This window comes from Crocodylus siamensis, chromosome 2, assembly GCF_052110815.1.
Source record: "Crocodylus siamensis isolate JL-2025a chromosome 2, ASM5211081v1, whole genome shotgun sequence".
NCBI classification, from domain to species: Eukaryota; Metazoa; Chordata; order Crocodylia; family Crocodylidae; genus Crocodylus; species Crocodylus siamensis.
The window spans coordinates 48205569-48222856 of NC_143396.1; the positions used below are offsets into that span (position 1 = coordinate 48205569).

Consider the following 17288-nt stretch of genomic DNA (forward strand, 5'->3'; position numbering starts at 1 on the left):
TTCCCAGGAGGCATCTTGGAACCCTGACTGTGACTAAGTCTGCAGACTTGTCCAGGAGGGGCTCTTTACTTCCTGTCCATGCAGACTCAAGGGGTGAATGATTTACAGATAAATCATTCCCTAGAATATAGGTTTCCCCCAGGTAATGGAGACATTAAGAGTGTCTGCAGTTTGCCGACATGATCCTGTCACAAGACGGGTAATATCTGAAGCTTGTCAACTTCAAGGAGGCCATCCTGAATCCAGAAAGGTTTGCAAGAAAGAAAAAGACTGATATATTTTGCCAGGCTAATTAATAACAAATTAAATGGTTAAGCACAGGGTTTACTGGTGGTTTGAAAAAAGGCACCAAACATTCTGTTTAGAGTCAAAAGCCAGTTGAGAGAAGCTGAAATATAGTTGGTTCACTCTTCTCTTTATGCCCTCAGTGCAAAGCATGAGAAATCTCAGGGCACATGGGCACCATAAGGATATTGCTGGCCATAAGTGTCCAATCTTCAGCACATAAGGCCCATGCATACCAACAGTGGAACGTGCATATGGACAAACACTCAAAGGAGTATCTTAGAGTTACAAAATCAAGCTCTAAAAAGTTAGGAGATGGAAAAGTTAAGGTTACTTGAGGCACACTCATTCTGGTCCCCTTCTGTGTGTGCTGGGGTAACATGCACTCCCCCTCCCCGCAGCAGAAATGGTTTTATTCTGTACACCAACTGGATAGCATATAAGCACAGAGGCAGCTGCTCAGTATTTTTTTTATCTTTATAATTCAGTGTTCTAAATACTTTTATAGAAAAGCATCTGAGTCACAGAGGAAAAAGACAAAATTTGCAAAAAAGCTAGACTAATTCTGGATGCTTAAAGAATTAGGTGGCCAACTTGAGACATGCAGGACATGCTTTTTAGAAAATGTAGCATTTTATAGCAGTCTGTATCTGCAAAGCTCTGTGAGGACCTTAAGTAGTTAATCCTTGAAAGAATAATGTGAGGTAATCCACTGTTTTACAGATGGTGAAACTGTCCAAAAATAAGTGACTTCCTTAAAACCAAAGTCAGAAGCAGTCAGGATTAGAATTCAGAGTCCACCAAATCACATTAGACTGCTGCTATTAAGACTGCAGGTGTTAAGAATTCACAGCCTCCACTGATTTCAACAGAAATTGAGAGCTCCAAGTTCTTGTGAAAATTAAGCCCTAAGTCTCTCAAGTTGTGTACCCAGAGAACGAACAGCCAAAGCCTAATGGGTTGGGAAATGTTAAATCATTTGTCCAGCATCTCAAATAAAGGTCTGTGAAAGGAGTATGGACAGCACTCCATTCTCCTCACTACTTTAAGCATGAGACCATTCTTTTTCCTCCTTCGGTTCTCTGACTCGTTCACTTCACATTCCACTACACTTCCAATTTCTGTAAACCACATGAGGCAGGCAAATTAAAGACAACTGCCACATTTGCTACGTAACTTTGATTCATTCCCCACTCGCTAGCTAACTATCCATGTTGTGCACTGAATAAGGTACGTCCCTGGAAGGATGCAATTCTGCAGAATTTACTCCATATGGGTGACCTTCTTTTCTGAAATTTCCTTTTTACTTTTCAGGGCTTGACTCTGCTGCCTCAACATGAGTATCTGAATATAAATTTACGTGCTATTGATCTGAATAATTATAATTGGTAGGAGGAAGAAGCTTTTATCCCCTTTGCACCAGCCCCTAAAAGTCTGTATAGAAGATGCTAAGAAAAGATTTTTTGAGTAGCCCTAAGATACAGCAGATTCTTTCTAAGAAACAGCAAGATAAAAAAATGACTGAGATATGGACCTGCTACATTAGAAACCTGTGCTGTGCTCTCATCTTGCATATCCCAGTGGAGACTTACACAGTAATAAAGGTTGTAAAATGCCCAGAACTAACATTTCCCTTTGCCAACAGATGTTTTGATGGGGCAGGAGGCATGGGAAGACAGGGATGGCAAGAAGCAGTCACTGCTTTTATTTTTTCATTTCTGAAGGGTCAAACTCTGAACAGCATTTGAAAGAAATGTGCCACAGTGGTATATGAAAAAGGCTGATGAAATGCTGATTGCAAAAATCAACCTCAACTAAGGGAAACACAAACTGAATGTAAGAAAAGCAAAAGCTGTTGATTTCTAGACAGCAGGTAATTCATGCGAGAAAGTTGGTCGTCATTTCAGATCAAATTCCATGACAACATTTTAAGGGCAAGCAAGTCCCTACCCTCTAACCACCATTCTAAAAAACTTCAAGCTATTCCACCATGTAATTTACTTGAGGAAAAAATGAATTCTTGACCTATATACCACATCTGAAGCACCAATACCGAGAAAATCATTAGCACTGTCTAATAACATCCTGAGGATAAGTACATACTTTTCTTCAGAATATTTCTTATCACTATACAATAAATTTATGAAGGCTTAAATTGACTCACTTGTCATCAATGCTATTCTGATAATATATGTGCAAAAGTTTATCCTTTATCCAGCTCACTTTCTCTGCAGCATCTTTGCCAGCCTCAGCATGAAGACAGTACTTCTTGTATAGCTGCGCAAGACCCATCATAGCTTCTTTTCTTACCCGCCACTTAAGAAAAAAAAATGTTTTCATTAAATATTTATCACAAATATGCTTATATTATAGTAAAAGTACTGAAGGAAAAAGCAGTGCCCAGTTTTTGCAGTCTGGGCAGCAGTGACTTCTGCCAGTCTTTCAGCTGGATTTGCCTCAGGTTGGGACCCAGTTTGGTGCCCTCCTTGACTACCCTTAGTTACACCACTGGTGAAAAAAAACAGTATTAACAGAAAGATCCAGTAAGATGTCTTACATTGTCTTAAGCGAGCAGCCATATCGGAAGAGACTGACATGTTTATTTCCTTAAATACAGGAAGGACAAGTGGAAACTCCAGCACTTCGGACAAAATAACTGCATAGCCACATACAGATGGGGAATGACTGGGTAGGCTCCAGTAATGCAGAGAAGGACCTGGCGGTTACAGCAGACCATAGTCTGAATATGAGCCAACAGTGTCCTCTTATTGCAAAAACAACTAGCAGCATATTGCGCTGTATTACCAGGAGGGTTACTTGAAAATAATTAAGGGGAGTAATTCTTCCTCTTCATTCAGTACTGGTGAGGCCTCACCTGGAGTACTGGTGTTCAGTTTTAGGCCTCATGCTTCAAGAAGGACGTGGACAGTTTGGAAAGAGTCTAGTGCAGAACAACAAAAATGACTAGGGGCCTGAGATGCAAGGCTTATGAAGAAAGGCTGAAAGTACTAGGGTTATTTAGTATAGAGAGGAGAAGACTGAGGGGAGATATGATACATCTTCAAATACCTGAAAGGTTATACAGGGAAGATGGAGATGGGATTTCTCTGTGGCTATAGGGGATGGGACTACAAGCAATGGCCTCAAGCTTCAGCAGGGGGAATTTAGGCCTGAGATTAGGAGGACTCTGAGGGCTTTCAAGCATTGGAACATAAATTGTGGCATCTCCATCCTTGGAAGTTTTTAGGAGCACAGTAGACAGATACTTGGTTGGAATGGTTTAGTCAGAGATGATGCCTTAAGCAGGGGGTTGGACTACATTGCCCTGTAAAGTCCCTTCCAGCCCTACTTCCTTATTATCTTACATATCTTGCTGATTGCGCACTTCACACAGAGAATTTTTTCTGCATCTTGGCTAGCTGCTGGTTTATACTCTATACTAAAACAACTGACCATTCTTATAATTGATTATTCTATTAATATAACTAAAAGTACTACCAATCATGTGGTACAAGTGTTTAATCTCTTTAAACCCCTGGCAGAAGTTACATTTATTACATGAAAAATGTGTTAACCGTAAGATAAATGGTAATATGCCACAGGTTTAACCAATTTAAATGGTCATAAAATATAAAAACAAGGCACAAAGATGTTCCACATATAATCTCCCTACCACTCAAACACAATGAAAGCCACCTGACCCACTTCAGACCAGGGCTCTGTTGTTCTGGCCTGCAGCTTGTAAAATGCTGTGGGCCCTTGCTAATTAAAACTGTCACACACAGATCCATAGGATAGAAGGCTGCATTCTTTTACCATTTTTTTAACTTACTAGTTGCATTTAAAAGTGAATTATTATGGAAAACCAGTATAAGTTCTTACCCGTTTGTCTAGTGTTCTCTCCCTTACAAAGCCAAGTAGCTGGTCATTGACTAACGACAGGTCTCTCTTGCCAGCAGTTATAATTGTAACAATGACATCATGTCGAATGGCTTCTTCTGGGTCATGAGATCTAACCTTCAAGTACTCTGTTACAATGAAAAATATCACCTGTTATGAATGGTATATTCAAGTGTCTTCGTTGCATATATACAAGACATGACAATGCGTTAGGAAAATGAAATCAATTAAATGACAGGAAAGTACCACAACTATACTATGGTATCTACTAAATGCATATTAGGAACATCTATTTTCCTGGCACTTTCTATATTAAATGATAAAAGTTATATTGTTTGTAACTGTAAATCTTTGTTTATAACGGCACAGTTTTCTTTATGACGCCATTTCTCAAAACAAATTATCAAGTAAAATCTAATTGGTTGGAATTTATTGTTAAAATCATATAGTAATTGCCAGGGGCATGTTCACCATTGCATAAAAGATACTTTCCCAGATTGTGAAGGTGTTTACAATATAAAAAAAACTAAATTAAAAACACAGGAAAACATTAAAAGTTAGCCTGAATCAAAAAAGAGTTATAGCCTGTTGGAATTTTTTTCAACTCACTGTTTCTCAGTATTTCAGCTCATAATGTTTGTAACACATTGTTTTATGATTTCTTAATTGTGGATTATTTTACAAAGTATTTTATTATAGCCATAATGCAATTTCTTTACATTGTAAATATTAATATGTATCACTGAAAATTAAGCATTTTAATAACTGAACTGGAATTAGAAATCCTTGCACATATATAAATTACAGCACTGAATCAGAAAAAACTTTCAAAGGTGAAAGTTCAAGTCCTAAACCATTAACCAGCACAGCCTCTTTAATCTTTCTTTATAAAAAATCTGGAGTAACAGTGAATGGAAATTTAAGATTTAATTTTACTTTAACAGTAAATCTCAGTCCAACTTTCAATAAGGAGTCATGACAGACATCTATGTAATCATAAAATATCAATTTCAGTAATTACAGCACAAGGTCCAGTTATATCCTATCATGACAAATTATTTTTTCAAATTAATATTATTGAGGAGTTATCTGCTAGATATGCTAACAGCAAAATGTGACCAAACTAACTTTGGTGCTTCATCAATAGTAAGTAAAGAGTCACAGCTAGTATTTTTCAGGTATTCCACAATATTTGGTACACAAATGGAGAATTAATAATGCCTTATTTCACACTACGTAAATTTTTTAAGTTTTTCTTTTGAAAAAGGATACTCTATACTCAGTCATTCATTTTATGAAAAGTCTGCTCATTCATCTTCAGCAATGAGACAAATATCTGACTTACGATAAATGCTTACAGATACACAAAACTTAGCTTTTAGTGACATTGAGCACTCAATTCCTACTAGGCAATCATCCCTGAAAGAAAAAACTAACTATAGGCTCAGCACATACCATATGGTTATGGTTTAAAAACAAGGCTTGTGCCTTTGTTTTCTCTCTTACTTCTTAAATTTACCATTTTAAAACTGATCATGACACTGGACTGTAGGTAGAAATTACGTGTTCTAGAATCAGCACGGATAGGAAACTAAATGAAAGCAGTTAGGATACACTGAGTACTTTTGAAAATACTGTTCTGCATATTTAACAGATAACCATCTCAGCTAAACCAAATACTTTATCATAATTTGAAATTATTGTAATAAACTAACAATGCATATAATATTGTCAACAATGCAGATAATATCTTTTTACCTATCAGGCTGTCATGAAAATCTATTCCAGGTTCTTGCCTTATGTAGGAAAATGTAGCTTGACTGAGTCCCTCCACCAAATACTGGCAAACTTGGCTTTAATACCACTTAGAATAATATTACAATGTACGTTAAACAATTATCTTCCCTATACCTCCATCCGAAATTAGTCCAAAATCTAATTTAGGCACCTTACCAGTGAGGTCTTTTGCTAAATCTGGATGGTTCATTAAACAATGACTGGCAAATTTCACACTTTCTAATCTCACTGGAACATGAATATCATTGAATCTAGAGGAACAGAAAATGATTAACGTTAATAAATCATCTTTGCAAATAACATAATTGAATAAGTATGTTGAGAATATGTTTCAATTCTATTAAAACAGTTTTAGAGGGTAAAATAATAGTAATGAATACACAGACTATAATTTTTATCAAAGTCCTTCCCTGTTAGACCAAACATGACAACAGCAACAAAAAAATTAAGATGGCAATGATATAAGATATATTATTATTAATAATATTATTATTGCCATCTTAATAAGAACTTACTGAAATAACTATAGGTACTGAAAATACAAAATGCTGGAATGCAGCATTGCTTATTAAGATTACTCTGAACATGTAACACTGGTAAAGAATGAAAGCTTGTAAATCTGTTTGCGTATTTTCTCACCGTCCGAGAAAGCACTGCCATAGAGGACGATTTTGCGTTGCTAGATCAGAATCTTTAGAACCGAACAGTTTAGCCAGAAGTCGAACAACAGCCAGACGCTCTTCTCCATCATTACTCTAAAAATGAAAGAGAAATTCTCAATCATTATCCAGCCAACAGCAACTGTAAAGGATGCTATACAATCTTGTTTGTATTACACTACAGAATTCTTCTCTCCCCCAACAAGTTATATTAAAATATTAATTTTAAATGTAAAACAATATCTGAAACCTCCCAACTCTTTCAATTTCCTGGTACATAAGGTCACAGATAGAAGAAATTAATCTATATGCAATGTTAACATCACTTAAGTAGTTTGTACTTTATGAAGATGGAAACAATACAAAAAGTAACTGACAAGTATGTTTACCATGCAGTTGGAAACTATATATTTTTAAATATGTTCTTTAATTACTTAGCTAGTATAAAAGGCTTATGTATATTAATATTAGTATTTATATTAATACTAATATTAGTAGTACTTGAAAGCCCCCAATTTACTCAGGAACTCAAGCATTCTCCTTAATTTAAAAATGAGACAAACTGGCTGATAATGGTTAGAGAGCAAGAGAGAAAGGGTTTGCATCCCATTTTTAGAGCACTTTTTACAAGCTAGTATTGCTCAAGTGCAAAATTTTTGATAGACTACACAAATCTGCAAACAAAAGCATCATCAAAGTGTAGCTATAAAGTTTGAAAGTAAGTTTGAAAGTGGTTTCAGGTTACCTGAAACTGAAGTATGTTTTCAAGAACTACATTGTATCCTACCTTCAGTTTGAATTCAAGCTGTGGCATGACGGAGAGTAGCAAGTGAGGATCTATAGCGAAAAGCTCTTGTATCAAATCAAATACATGCTCCGACAAATCACTTACTGAAGGTTTTCCAAGTACCAGAACCTGATTAAAAAACTAGAACACAAAACACTGTACTTGTTACAAGATTTTTCCCCATCAATGCAAGTACTGAATTTTTTTAAACATATTCTGCTTTTAAGCTACTTTACACATTCATTCCAACAGAAGAGGTCCATCATTATACTCTTTAAACAGATGGGTGTTCTCTCTGCAGTACTAAATTTTTTGTTCCAGAAAATCTAAAAAAGTCAAATACCTTTTCGAATTCATGACTTAAGGCAAGAGAAATTTTGTTTTGAAAAATGAAAATATCTAAAATAAAACAGAAAAACCATTCCTAATAACAGTAGCAACAATAATAATCAACATGTAGCAAAAGAATGACAAACTTAAAATTAATAACCATCCATCAAAATGTTATTTAAAAAAGGTTAAGCAAATACCTTGTTGAGTCAATTTTTTGCTCTCTAATTATCAAGCAAGCAAGCCAGCCAAATTAATCCAATTACTACAATTGACTATGTACTGAAAAAGTGAAAAAGCCAAAGGACTACCAACTTCTGCTCAGTTTTAAAGAACACAGTATGATAAAAGCCTCCCTAGCTAAAAGGGAGGCATACACCCAATTGAAAGGAAGGGTCATCACCAGGGATATTGCAGTTGCTCGGGGATGTAGGGGGGCAGTCAGGAAGGCCAAGGCAGAGATGGAACTGGGACAACATTAAGGATTAAGGACAACAAGAAGTCCTTTTTTAAATACATAGGGGGTAAAAAGAAGGTTCCAGGTAATGTGGAGCCCCTGCAGGACATGTTAGGAAATTTGGTCGTCACACCAAACGACAAAGCTAACTTAGTTAATGATTTCTTTGCCTCCATTTTCCTAAGCAGGGACCGGAACAGTCATGCCCCTGCTGGGCCCCCCTCAGGCCCCAGGGAAGGCACACCTAGGCCAAGGGTTAGTGAGGAACTAGTTAGGGAACTTCTGGAGAGACTGGATGTATTGAAGTCAGCTGGTCCGGATGATCTCCACCTCAGAGTACTGAGGGAATTGGCTGAGGTCATTGCAGTACCCCGGCACTCATGGTGCTCTGGTGTGGTGTCAGAAGACTGGAAGAGGGCCAACGTGGTTCCCATCTTCAAAAAGGGGAAGAAGGACACAGGAAACTATAGGCCAGTTAGTCTTACCTCATTCCTCGGCAAGCTCTTTGAGAAAATTATTCTGGCACATATCCATGAGGGGCCAGCAGGGGAGATCATGCTTAGAGGCAATCAACACGGGTTCATTAGTGGCAGGTCCTGGCAGACCAACCCGGTGGCCTTCTATGATCAGATCACCAAATCATCAGATGCAGGGGTAGCAGTGGACATAGTCTTCCTGGACTTTCGGAAGGCCTTCGACACTGTCTCTCACCCTGTTCTCATTAAGAAACTGGGGAACTGTGGTGTCGACACCCACATAATCAATTGGGTCGCCAACTGGCTGGAGGGCTGCACCCAGAGAGCGGTGGTGGATGGGTCATTTTCAACGTGGAGGGATGTGGGCAGTGGGGTCCCCCAGGGCTCAGTCCTCGGGCCCGCACTGTTCAACATCTCTATCAGCGACTTGGACGAGGGGGTAAAAAGCACCCTGTTCAAATTTGCTGATGACACTAAGATGTGGGGGGATGTGGGCATGCTAGAAGAGAGGAATAGGCTACAATCGGACCTAGACAGGTTACAGGGGTGGGAGGATGAGAATAGGATGGGATTAAACACTGACAAGTGCAAAGTGATACCCCTGGGGAGGAACAACCAGCACCATACCTACAGGTTGGGGAACTCCATTCTTGTCAGTACAGAGGTGGAAAAGGATCTTGGAGTCATCACTGACTCCAAGATGAACATGGACCGGCAGTGTGGGGATGCAGTCAGGAAGGCCAACCGTACCTTGTCACGCATCCAAAGATGCATCTCAAGCAGGTCCAAGGAGGTGATACTCCCCCTCTATGAGATACTGGTCAGGCTACAGCTGGAGTACTGTGTCCAGTTCTGGGCCCCGCACTTCAAGAGGGATGTGGACAACATGGAGAGGGTCCAGAGGAGGGCCACTCGCACGATCAAGGGGCAGCAGGGCAGGCCTTATGAGGAGAGGCTAAGGGTCCTGAACCTGTTCAGCGCCCACAAGAGAAGGCTGAGGGGGGATCTAGTGGCCTGTTACAAACTAGTCGGGGGGGGAACAGCAGCCACTGGTGAAGTCCCTGTTCCCCTGAGCACTACCAGGAGTGACCAGGAATACTGGTCACAAGCTGGCAGAGGGTAGATTTAAGCTAGAAATCAGGAGGCGCTACTTCATGGTCAGGGTGGCTAGGATCTGGAACCAACTTCCAAGAGAAGTGATGCTGGCTCCTACCCTGGGGGTCTTTAAGAGGAGGCTAGATGTACACCTTGGTGGGGTTGTTTGACCCCAGTACTCTTTCCTGCCATGGCTGGGGGTCAGGCTAGATGATCTACTCAGGTCCCTTCCGACCCTAGAAACTATGAATACTTAAAATTGTACTTGTGCGTCTTGGGTATATTTTTGTGTAAAGAGTCCTACCCCACCCCTAAGGTCAGGAAATTATTTAAGAATTTCATTTTTTTAAAAGAAATTTTCTAGTCCTCCCTATTACTGAGCTGATATTTTTAACCCTTAAGACTAAAACACAGGAGAGAAATGAAAAACCCCCAACTGTACTTTCTTTTCTTTCTTTTTTTTTTTTTTTTGTGTTTAAAGTCATTCTCAGGGTTTCTGATCATCTGGGAATGGCCATGCTGTCCATATATCTTTATTAAACACAAACTAAACAGGGTCTCCTATTTTAAACTAAACCATTATCTAATCAGAAAAGTTTAAACCAAAACTTATTTTTCTGAGTCTGATTACCATATTTTTTAAAACTGGGACAATACTCATATGGCTGCTAAAGGATTAATGGGTATTTACAAGCAAGAGATAAGTGCAAGTGCTAGTATGTACCTGAAAAGTGTTACTGCTACTACCACCACCACCTCCTTTAGAAACAACAGAGGAATATTATGGCCAACTAAACCAAACACTTCCCAGCATTCTTTACTGAAATAATATCAATATCTCAATATCTTATTGTTGATATGTAACAAATAAATTACCTTTCATCAATATGAAAAAACCCCTCTAGATAGCTCTAAGCAGAACACAATTAAGATATAAATAAAATAAGTGAAGCCACTTATTTCAGCCTTTTCAATTTAAGTCTATAGCTTAAATTTAAACCTACAGTCTATAGGCATGAAATAAAGAAGTCATATTTTCAAATGTGTGGAGTGCTTAGCTCTTGTGTTTTGAATGATCAATATCCCTGGAAGACAAGCTTCTCATCACAACATGGGTTTGGCTGTTTAACTTTGGGATAAAATGGATAATTGGGGGGGGGGTGTTATATTACACAAGCTACCCAGTATTTATTTGTTTCCTTCAACCAAACCATAAAAGAAAACCTAGCAATAGATAAAGACTGTGAACATGCAGCTAGTAGGTACCTAAAGCATACACAGCTACAAAAATATATATTAACATTTCCATTACATACATTAGCAATGCACGGTTCAATGGTCTGGACTGTCCTTTTCAGTAGGACTTTTGCAAGATCAAATGCTTGTTTATTAAGGTTCTGAAATAAAAAGGAAAAGTCATATTAAAAAGTATGAAATTTGCTTTAAAAGTGATTTCATGCCCCCTACAGAATAGTTCTTGAAAGAGTTCTTATAAAACTCAACTTTATAATATATATTTCAAAACAAAAGCTCCAACATATTAATTAGCTCTAGAGTCATTATGCTAAAATCTAGCTTTTCAGATATTTCAAAGTAGACTTTAACCAGAAGTTTCACATCCGACACATACCATTAAGACCATCATGTTCACTTACTTAATATAGTTGTTACCAATGTATGTTTTATGTTATTTTATTTTTTAAAAATTAGGATAATCAAAAGTAGGGCTGGAAGGGACCTCATGAGTTCATCTAGTCCAGCACCCTGCTCAAAGTAGAATCATTCCCACGTGTATCTTTTATGCTATGAGTATCTAATGGTCCCATCGATTCACTTGTTTGCTTTCTATTTCTGATATATTTTTAAAAGTTTTTAATTAACTTTAGCATCTTTTGCAAGATCCTCCTCATAATGTATTTGGATTTTCAAAAAGCTTTTGATGGGGCCCTTTACCATAGGCTTTTCATAAAACTGATTGTCACAGGGTTGGAGAGTAGTTCATTGATCAAGAACTGATTAAAAGAAGCAAATAAAGGGTAGTGTTAAATGGAAGGAAGTGAAAAGTGGGGTCCCACAGAGATATGTGCTAGGCCCAATTTTGTTCACCATTTTCATCAGTGATCTGAAAAAGAGGATGCACAGTGAAATCTTCAGGTTTGCAGATGATACCAAATTATTTCAGCTAGTCAAATCCCAGGACAACGGAGAGTAGCTGAAAAACCGATCTCACCAAAATAAGTGAGTGGGCAAAAAAAAAGGCAGATAAACTTCAAAACATGCAGCAGTGACCAAAAAGCTAATAAAATGATACCCATCGTTAAGACTGAAAACATCACATGCTACTTTACAAATCAATACTACTATCATGCTACTATACAAATGGTATAGCACCCACATCTTGAATACTATGTGCAGTTCTGGTCTCTGCATCTCAAAAAGAATTTAGCCAGATTAGAAAAAGTATAGAACAGGGAAGTCAAAATGATCAGCAATATGGAGCACTTTCCATGCCAGAAGAGACTAAAAACACTTGTCAGTTTGGAAGGGAGAAACCTGAGGGAGATATCATAGAGATCTACGAAATCATGAAGGGTGTGGACAAAGTGATTAGGGAACTATTATTCACCAAATCTCAGAATAACGCAACTAGGGAGGGCCCACTGAAAACAGTATGGAATGGGACTGGAACTAGCAAGGGACAATTTTATGCAGCATGTATTTACCACAGGAGATTGTAAAGGCATATAGTATAACCAGGTTCAAAAGGGGACTAGACAAATTCATGGATTATCTATTGATAGCTATTAAACAGAACAGTCAAAAGATGCTTCTTCTGTCATCTCTAAACAATGATGTTGGATGCCAGGGACAGTAATGAACAGGAGATAGAAATATGCCCAGTTCAATGATCTACCTTGAAAACATCTGCTCCTGCCGCTGTCAGAGACAGAATACTCGGCTAAATGGACCATTGATTTGACTCAATATAGCATGTCTTATGTTCTTATGGACGTAAGTGGGAAAGGCATACCAAACAACTGGTAACACAGTGACAAACATTGTGTTATTCATTTTGACATCCTCTGTGAAGAGATGGCCTGATCTATGGCTCTGAATAGATGAGTGGAAATGAACACTTCTGTCCTGTCAAAAGAATAATATGAAATCCTGCACATATCTATTGTATGTAATTCCCTTGTGAAGAGTACGCTCCCACTGGTCTAGACTGCTTCTCTTTGTAGAGAAGTCATAATGCTCATAATACTGCTTCCAACCACTACCCAGGCCCAGTGGAATCAGACAAGGCAGTTCTCAATGATAGACTGGCTGATATAACTGCAGAGCTATTGGCCATTACCTGAAAACTTCTGGTGATCAGGGGAGGTCCCAGACAATTAGAAAAGGGCAAATAGTGCCCAACTTTAAGGGAAGGAGGAGGATTCAGGAAACTACAGACCAGTTAACCTCACATCAATCCTCAAGAACTCCATTGCTAAGCAGTTGGAAGGTCGAGATCAGGAACAGTCAACATAGATTCCCCAAGGGCAAGTCTGGAAAAGAGGAGACTGAGGGGGAATTTGATAACAGCCTTTAACTACCAGAAGAGTGGTTCCAAAGAAGGTGGAGCTAGATTGTTCTCAGTGATGCAGATACCAAAACAAGAAGCAGTAGTCTCAAGTTGCAGCAAGGGAAGTTTAGGTTGGATATTAGGAAAAACTCTCTCACTGGGAGGGTGGTGAAGCACTGGAATGGGTTACTTAGAAAGGTATCTAGGTAAACCAAAAACCTCTATCTTTGGAAGTTTTTAAGGCCTGGCTCAACAAAGCTCTGGCTGGAATGATCTAGGTGAGAATGGTCCTGTTTTGAGCAGGGGGTTGGACTAGATGACCTCCTGGTTGGACTAGATGACCTCCTGAGGTCCCTTCCAACCCTAATTTTCTATGATTCCTCCTGCCACCTACCAGCTGGAGGGGAGGGGAGGTGGAATGGGGGGCAGCAAGGGCAGCAGCATTAGCTGGGTAGAGCCACAGCCCAGCATGAGCAGCTGTAGGAGGTGAGCGCAACATGGCCTCCCCCAGTTTGTTATTCCTCAGACTGCTGGTGATGCAGCTGGCCCAGCGGTCCCAGAAGCAGCAACAAGTCTCACTGCCCCACTCTGGGTCCTGCCCACTGGGCTGTAGAGACCCCCAGAAAGAGGGCAGCAGGGTGAGGAGCCCCAAGCCCTGCAGCAGGCATCCCACAACTTCCACCCAGGGGCTCTGCTCAGGCTGCGCCACCCACGGGCAGGGGGTGGGGAGAGCATCTCCATGCTCCTCCCCCTGCTCCAGCCATGGCAACTGGGGCTTGGGTGCTGCTGGATGGCTGTGACTGATGCCCATGGGGCAAGGAGTGGGAAGAACACAGCCACTGGATCCCACAGTCAAAAGGTGGCGGGGGGGAAAAAGTTGTGGGTCAGGAGTGAGGGGCACCTGCGGCTTGCTAGTGGGGGTGCAATGGCATGGTGAAGGGCAGGATACTGGCATATCAGGGCTGTTTGATGCCATAAAGCAACAGAGAGGACAGCCACAGCTAGACCTGCATCTTGGTGAGTAAAGGGGACACTGGGAGCTCTGATTTTCCATGATAAAAAAATTAAAATCAGATACCAATATATATAGGTATTTACAATTTATTTTAGTATAATGATTGAGGCACTTCCAAATCACTTCAAAATTTTAAATATATCAATAAAACATTGTGTTCAACTGATAGCTATATATTATAGTAGCACTTCATTTTAATCAAGGAAAAGTGCATATTTTTCTTAGAGGATCAATCCTTGTGCTTTTTACTACTGCTTCTGCTGCTTTAAACAACAGTGGCTTCTTGTCATTACTGAAATCTATAAGATCATGTTTTGGGTATCCAGGTAAATATTCTCCAATAATTTTCAGTTTTTGCTAACATTTCCTGCTCAAATAACGTGTTCAACTTGACAATGGGAAGAATGTCCTGGATCCTACTTATCAGTTGACTGAGAGCATTCATTTGATACCATCTACAAGTGTTTCGATCATCAGACCCATGGATGGGAAAGCTTTATATCTCTTTGCAACAACCTTATGTTCCTAAATGTTTTTGTTCAGGATTCTCTTGGAAAAACATTTCCTGTAAACTTCCAGCAGATCTAATTGGGCTGCCCCACAGTGGAGGCTTCTGCGACTAGAATTTCTGCTGCATATCTGGGTTGGGCCTTTCAGCAGCTGAAAAAAGGAAAGGACATCTAAAAGAGCAATGATTACCTGATCCGTTATGTGTCTCTTTGGCAAATATACTAATCTCAACCACCTATGCAGGGAGCGCGTGTGAAACACAGCATGATGCATTAAGTATACCAAAACATAACCAGTTACCTTGTGCAGGTTCTCACAAGAGTGTGGAGGGGGAAGAATGAAGGAAGACAAAGAAAAGAGGGGCCTGAGATAAGATTTTGACCTCAGAGAAGTACCCTTGTGCCAAACTGGAACCAAATTAAATATGCCAATATATACTATGCTCTGAGTGAGAATCCATTTTTCCCAGTTGATACTAGACCACAGAGCAGAAAAGAGGCTCAATATTTTCTGAAATGCACTAGTTAAATATTGAGGGGATTTCATAGATTTCATAGACATTAGGGCTGGAAGGGACCTTGGGAGATCATCGAGTCCAGATTTGATTTCCTTCAAACCAAACAGTCTTCCAAGTAGAGAGATGCTTAAATTCATGGAATCCTCAAAAATTAGGGTTGGAAGGGGCCTCAGGAGATCATCTAGTTCAGCTCCCCGCTCAAAACAGGACTGTCCCCAACTATATCATCCCAGCCAAGGCTTTGTCTAGCCAGCTTTTAAAAACCTCCAAGGACGGAGATCCCACAGCCACTCTGGGTAACCTGTTCTAGTGCTTTACCACCCTCCTAGTGAGAAAATTCTTCCTGATATCTAACCTAAAATTCCCTTGTTGCAACTTGAGACCATTGTTCCTTGTTCTGTTATCTGCCACCACAAAACAATCTAGCTTCATCCTCTCTGAAACCATCCTTCAGGTAGTTGAAGGTTGCTATTAAATCCTACCTCAGTCTTTTCTTCTGCAAACTAAATAAGCCCAGTTCCCTCAGCCTCTTCTGAGAAGTCACATGGCTTAGCCCCCTCACCATTTTTGCTGCACTCTCTCCAATTTGTCTACATCCTTTCTGTAGTGGGGGACCCAAAACTGGACACAGTACTCCATATGTGGCCTCACCAACCAGTGCCAAATAGGGTAGAAGAATCACTTTCCTCGATCTGCTGGCAATGCTCCTACTAATGCAGCCCAGTATGCTATTAGCTTTCTTCACAAGGGCACACTGTTGGCTCATGCTGATCTTATTGTGCACTGTAACCCCCCAGTCCTTTTCTGCACAGCTGCTGCTTAGCCATTCAATCTCAAACCTGTACTGGTACATGGGATTGTTTTGCCCTTAGTGCAGGACTTTCCACTTGTCCTTATTGAACCTCGAGATTTCTTTTGGTCCAATCCTCCATTTTTTTCTTGTGTACTCAAATACAACCCTCAGAACTACTAGTGGAGAGGCAAAAGAACTGTATTAGTAATCCAAGGTCATTAACAGTAACTTCTCCACACTGAATGATACTGAGATGTAAGTATGGGTTTTGGAAGGTCAAGAGACCCAAACTAATCTATGGAATTGAGGGAAAGAATTAGGGAGCCAAGAATGATCACATGGACTTTAATCTGACGTATGAAGATGTTACTGTGATGTAGAACAAATATAAAGTTTCATCTCCCTTTCTGTTTTGGGATTAAGGAATAATAAGAATAAAATCTTTTGTCCCTGAATTTCAGAGAGACTTCCTCAAACATACCCAGTTAGAGAAAGGGATCTACCTATTGTTTCTCCATAGATTTGTGAGACGTATCCATAAGAGGTACAGAGAGGTGTGGAGAGGATGGGAATCCTTTGAATTGGACAACATAACTTTTAAGAATCGTGGACTCGTGTTCAAAACAAAGACAAAGCTTCTGTTAACAGCATAGATAGAAATCAAAAGAAGGGTTGGGAGAGGGTGATCTTTAAAGATAATTCAGCTGGACTTTTGAACTGTGGGTGCATCTACAGGCACATTTTAGAGTGGACTAATTAGCTCTGCAGTAAAGCGTCACTATTCACATATGCACCAGTATTAGGGCACAGTAAATTAACTAACTTAGGTGTACGATAGTACTGCTGGAGACAGCACTACAGCTACTCCTCCCTTAATGTTGTAGTTACGTTCTTGAAATATGCGACTTTAAGCACAATGATTAAGTGAATCCAATTACATCACAGCAGTTATCTACTAGCAGACAGTGGCCAAACGTTATAATTGAACATAGCATGACTTTAAACATGTTCTCCAATAGATCAACAATGTAATAACTAAACAATGCTAACCAGGATGACATTAAGTGAGGAGTACCTGTATCTTACTGCAGAGTCATTA

At 39.6% G+C, this 17288-nt stretch overlaps 1 protein-coding gene across 3 annotated transcripts in view; it reads right to left on the reverse strand.

The window, feature by feature from the left end:
• The window catches only part of PDS5A (PDS5 cohesin associated factor A), a 140201-nt gene that overhangs the window by 71444 nt on the left and 51469 nt on the right, over positions 1–17288 (reverse strand). For all 3 annotated transcript variants that reach the window (XM_090035780.1, XM_090035782.1, XM_090035781.1), the window contains exons 7-12: positions 11103–11183; positions 7429–7569; positions 6622–6737; positions 6139–6233; positions 4168–4313; positions 2450–2601 (exon numbers count right to left, since the gene is read on the reverse strand). In XM_090035780.1, the coding sequence (XP_089891906.1) occupies positions 2450–2601; positions 4168–4313; positions 6139–6233; positions 6622–6737; positions 7429–7569; positions 11103–11183 (731 nt within the window). The remainder of the gene's footprint in view (positions 1–2449; positions 2602–4167; positions 4314–6138; positions 6234–6621; positions 6738–7428; positions 7570–11102; positions 11184–17288) is intronic.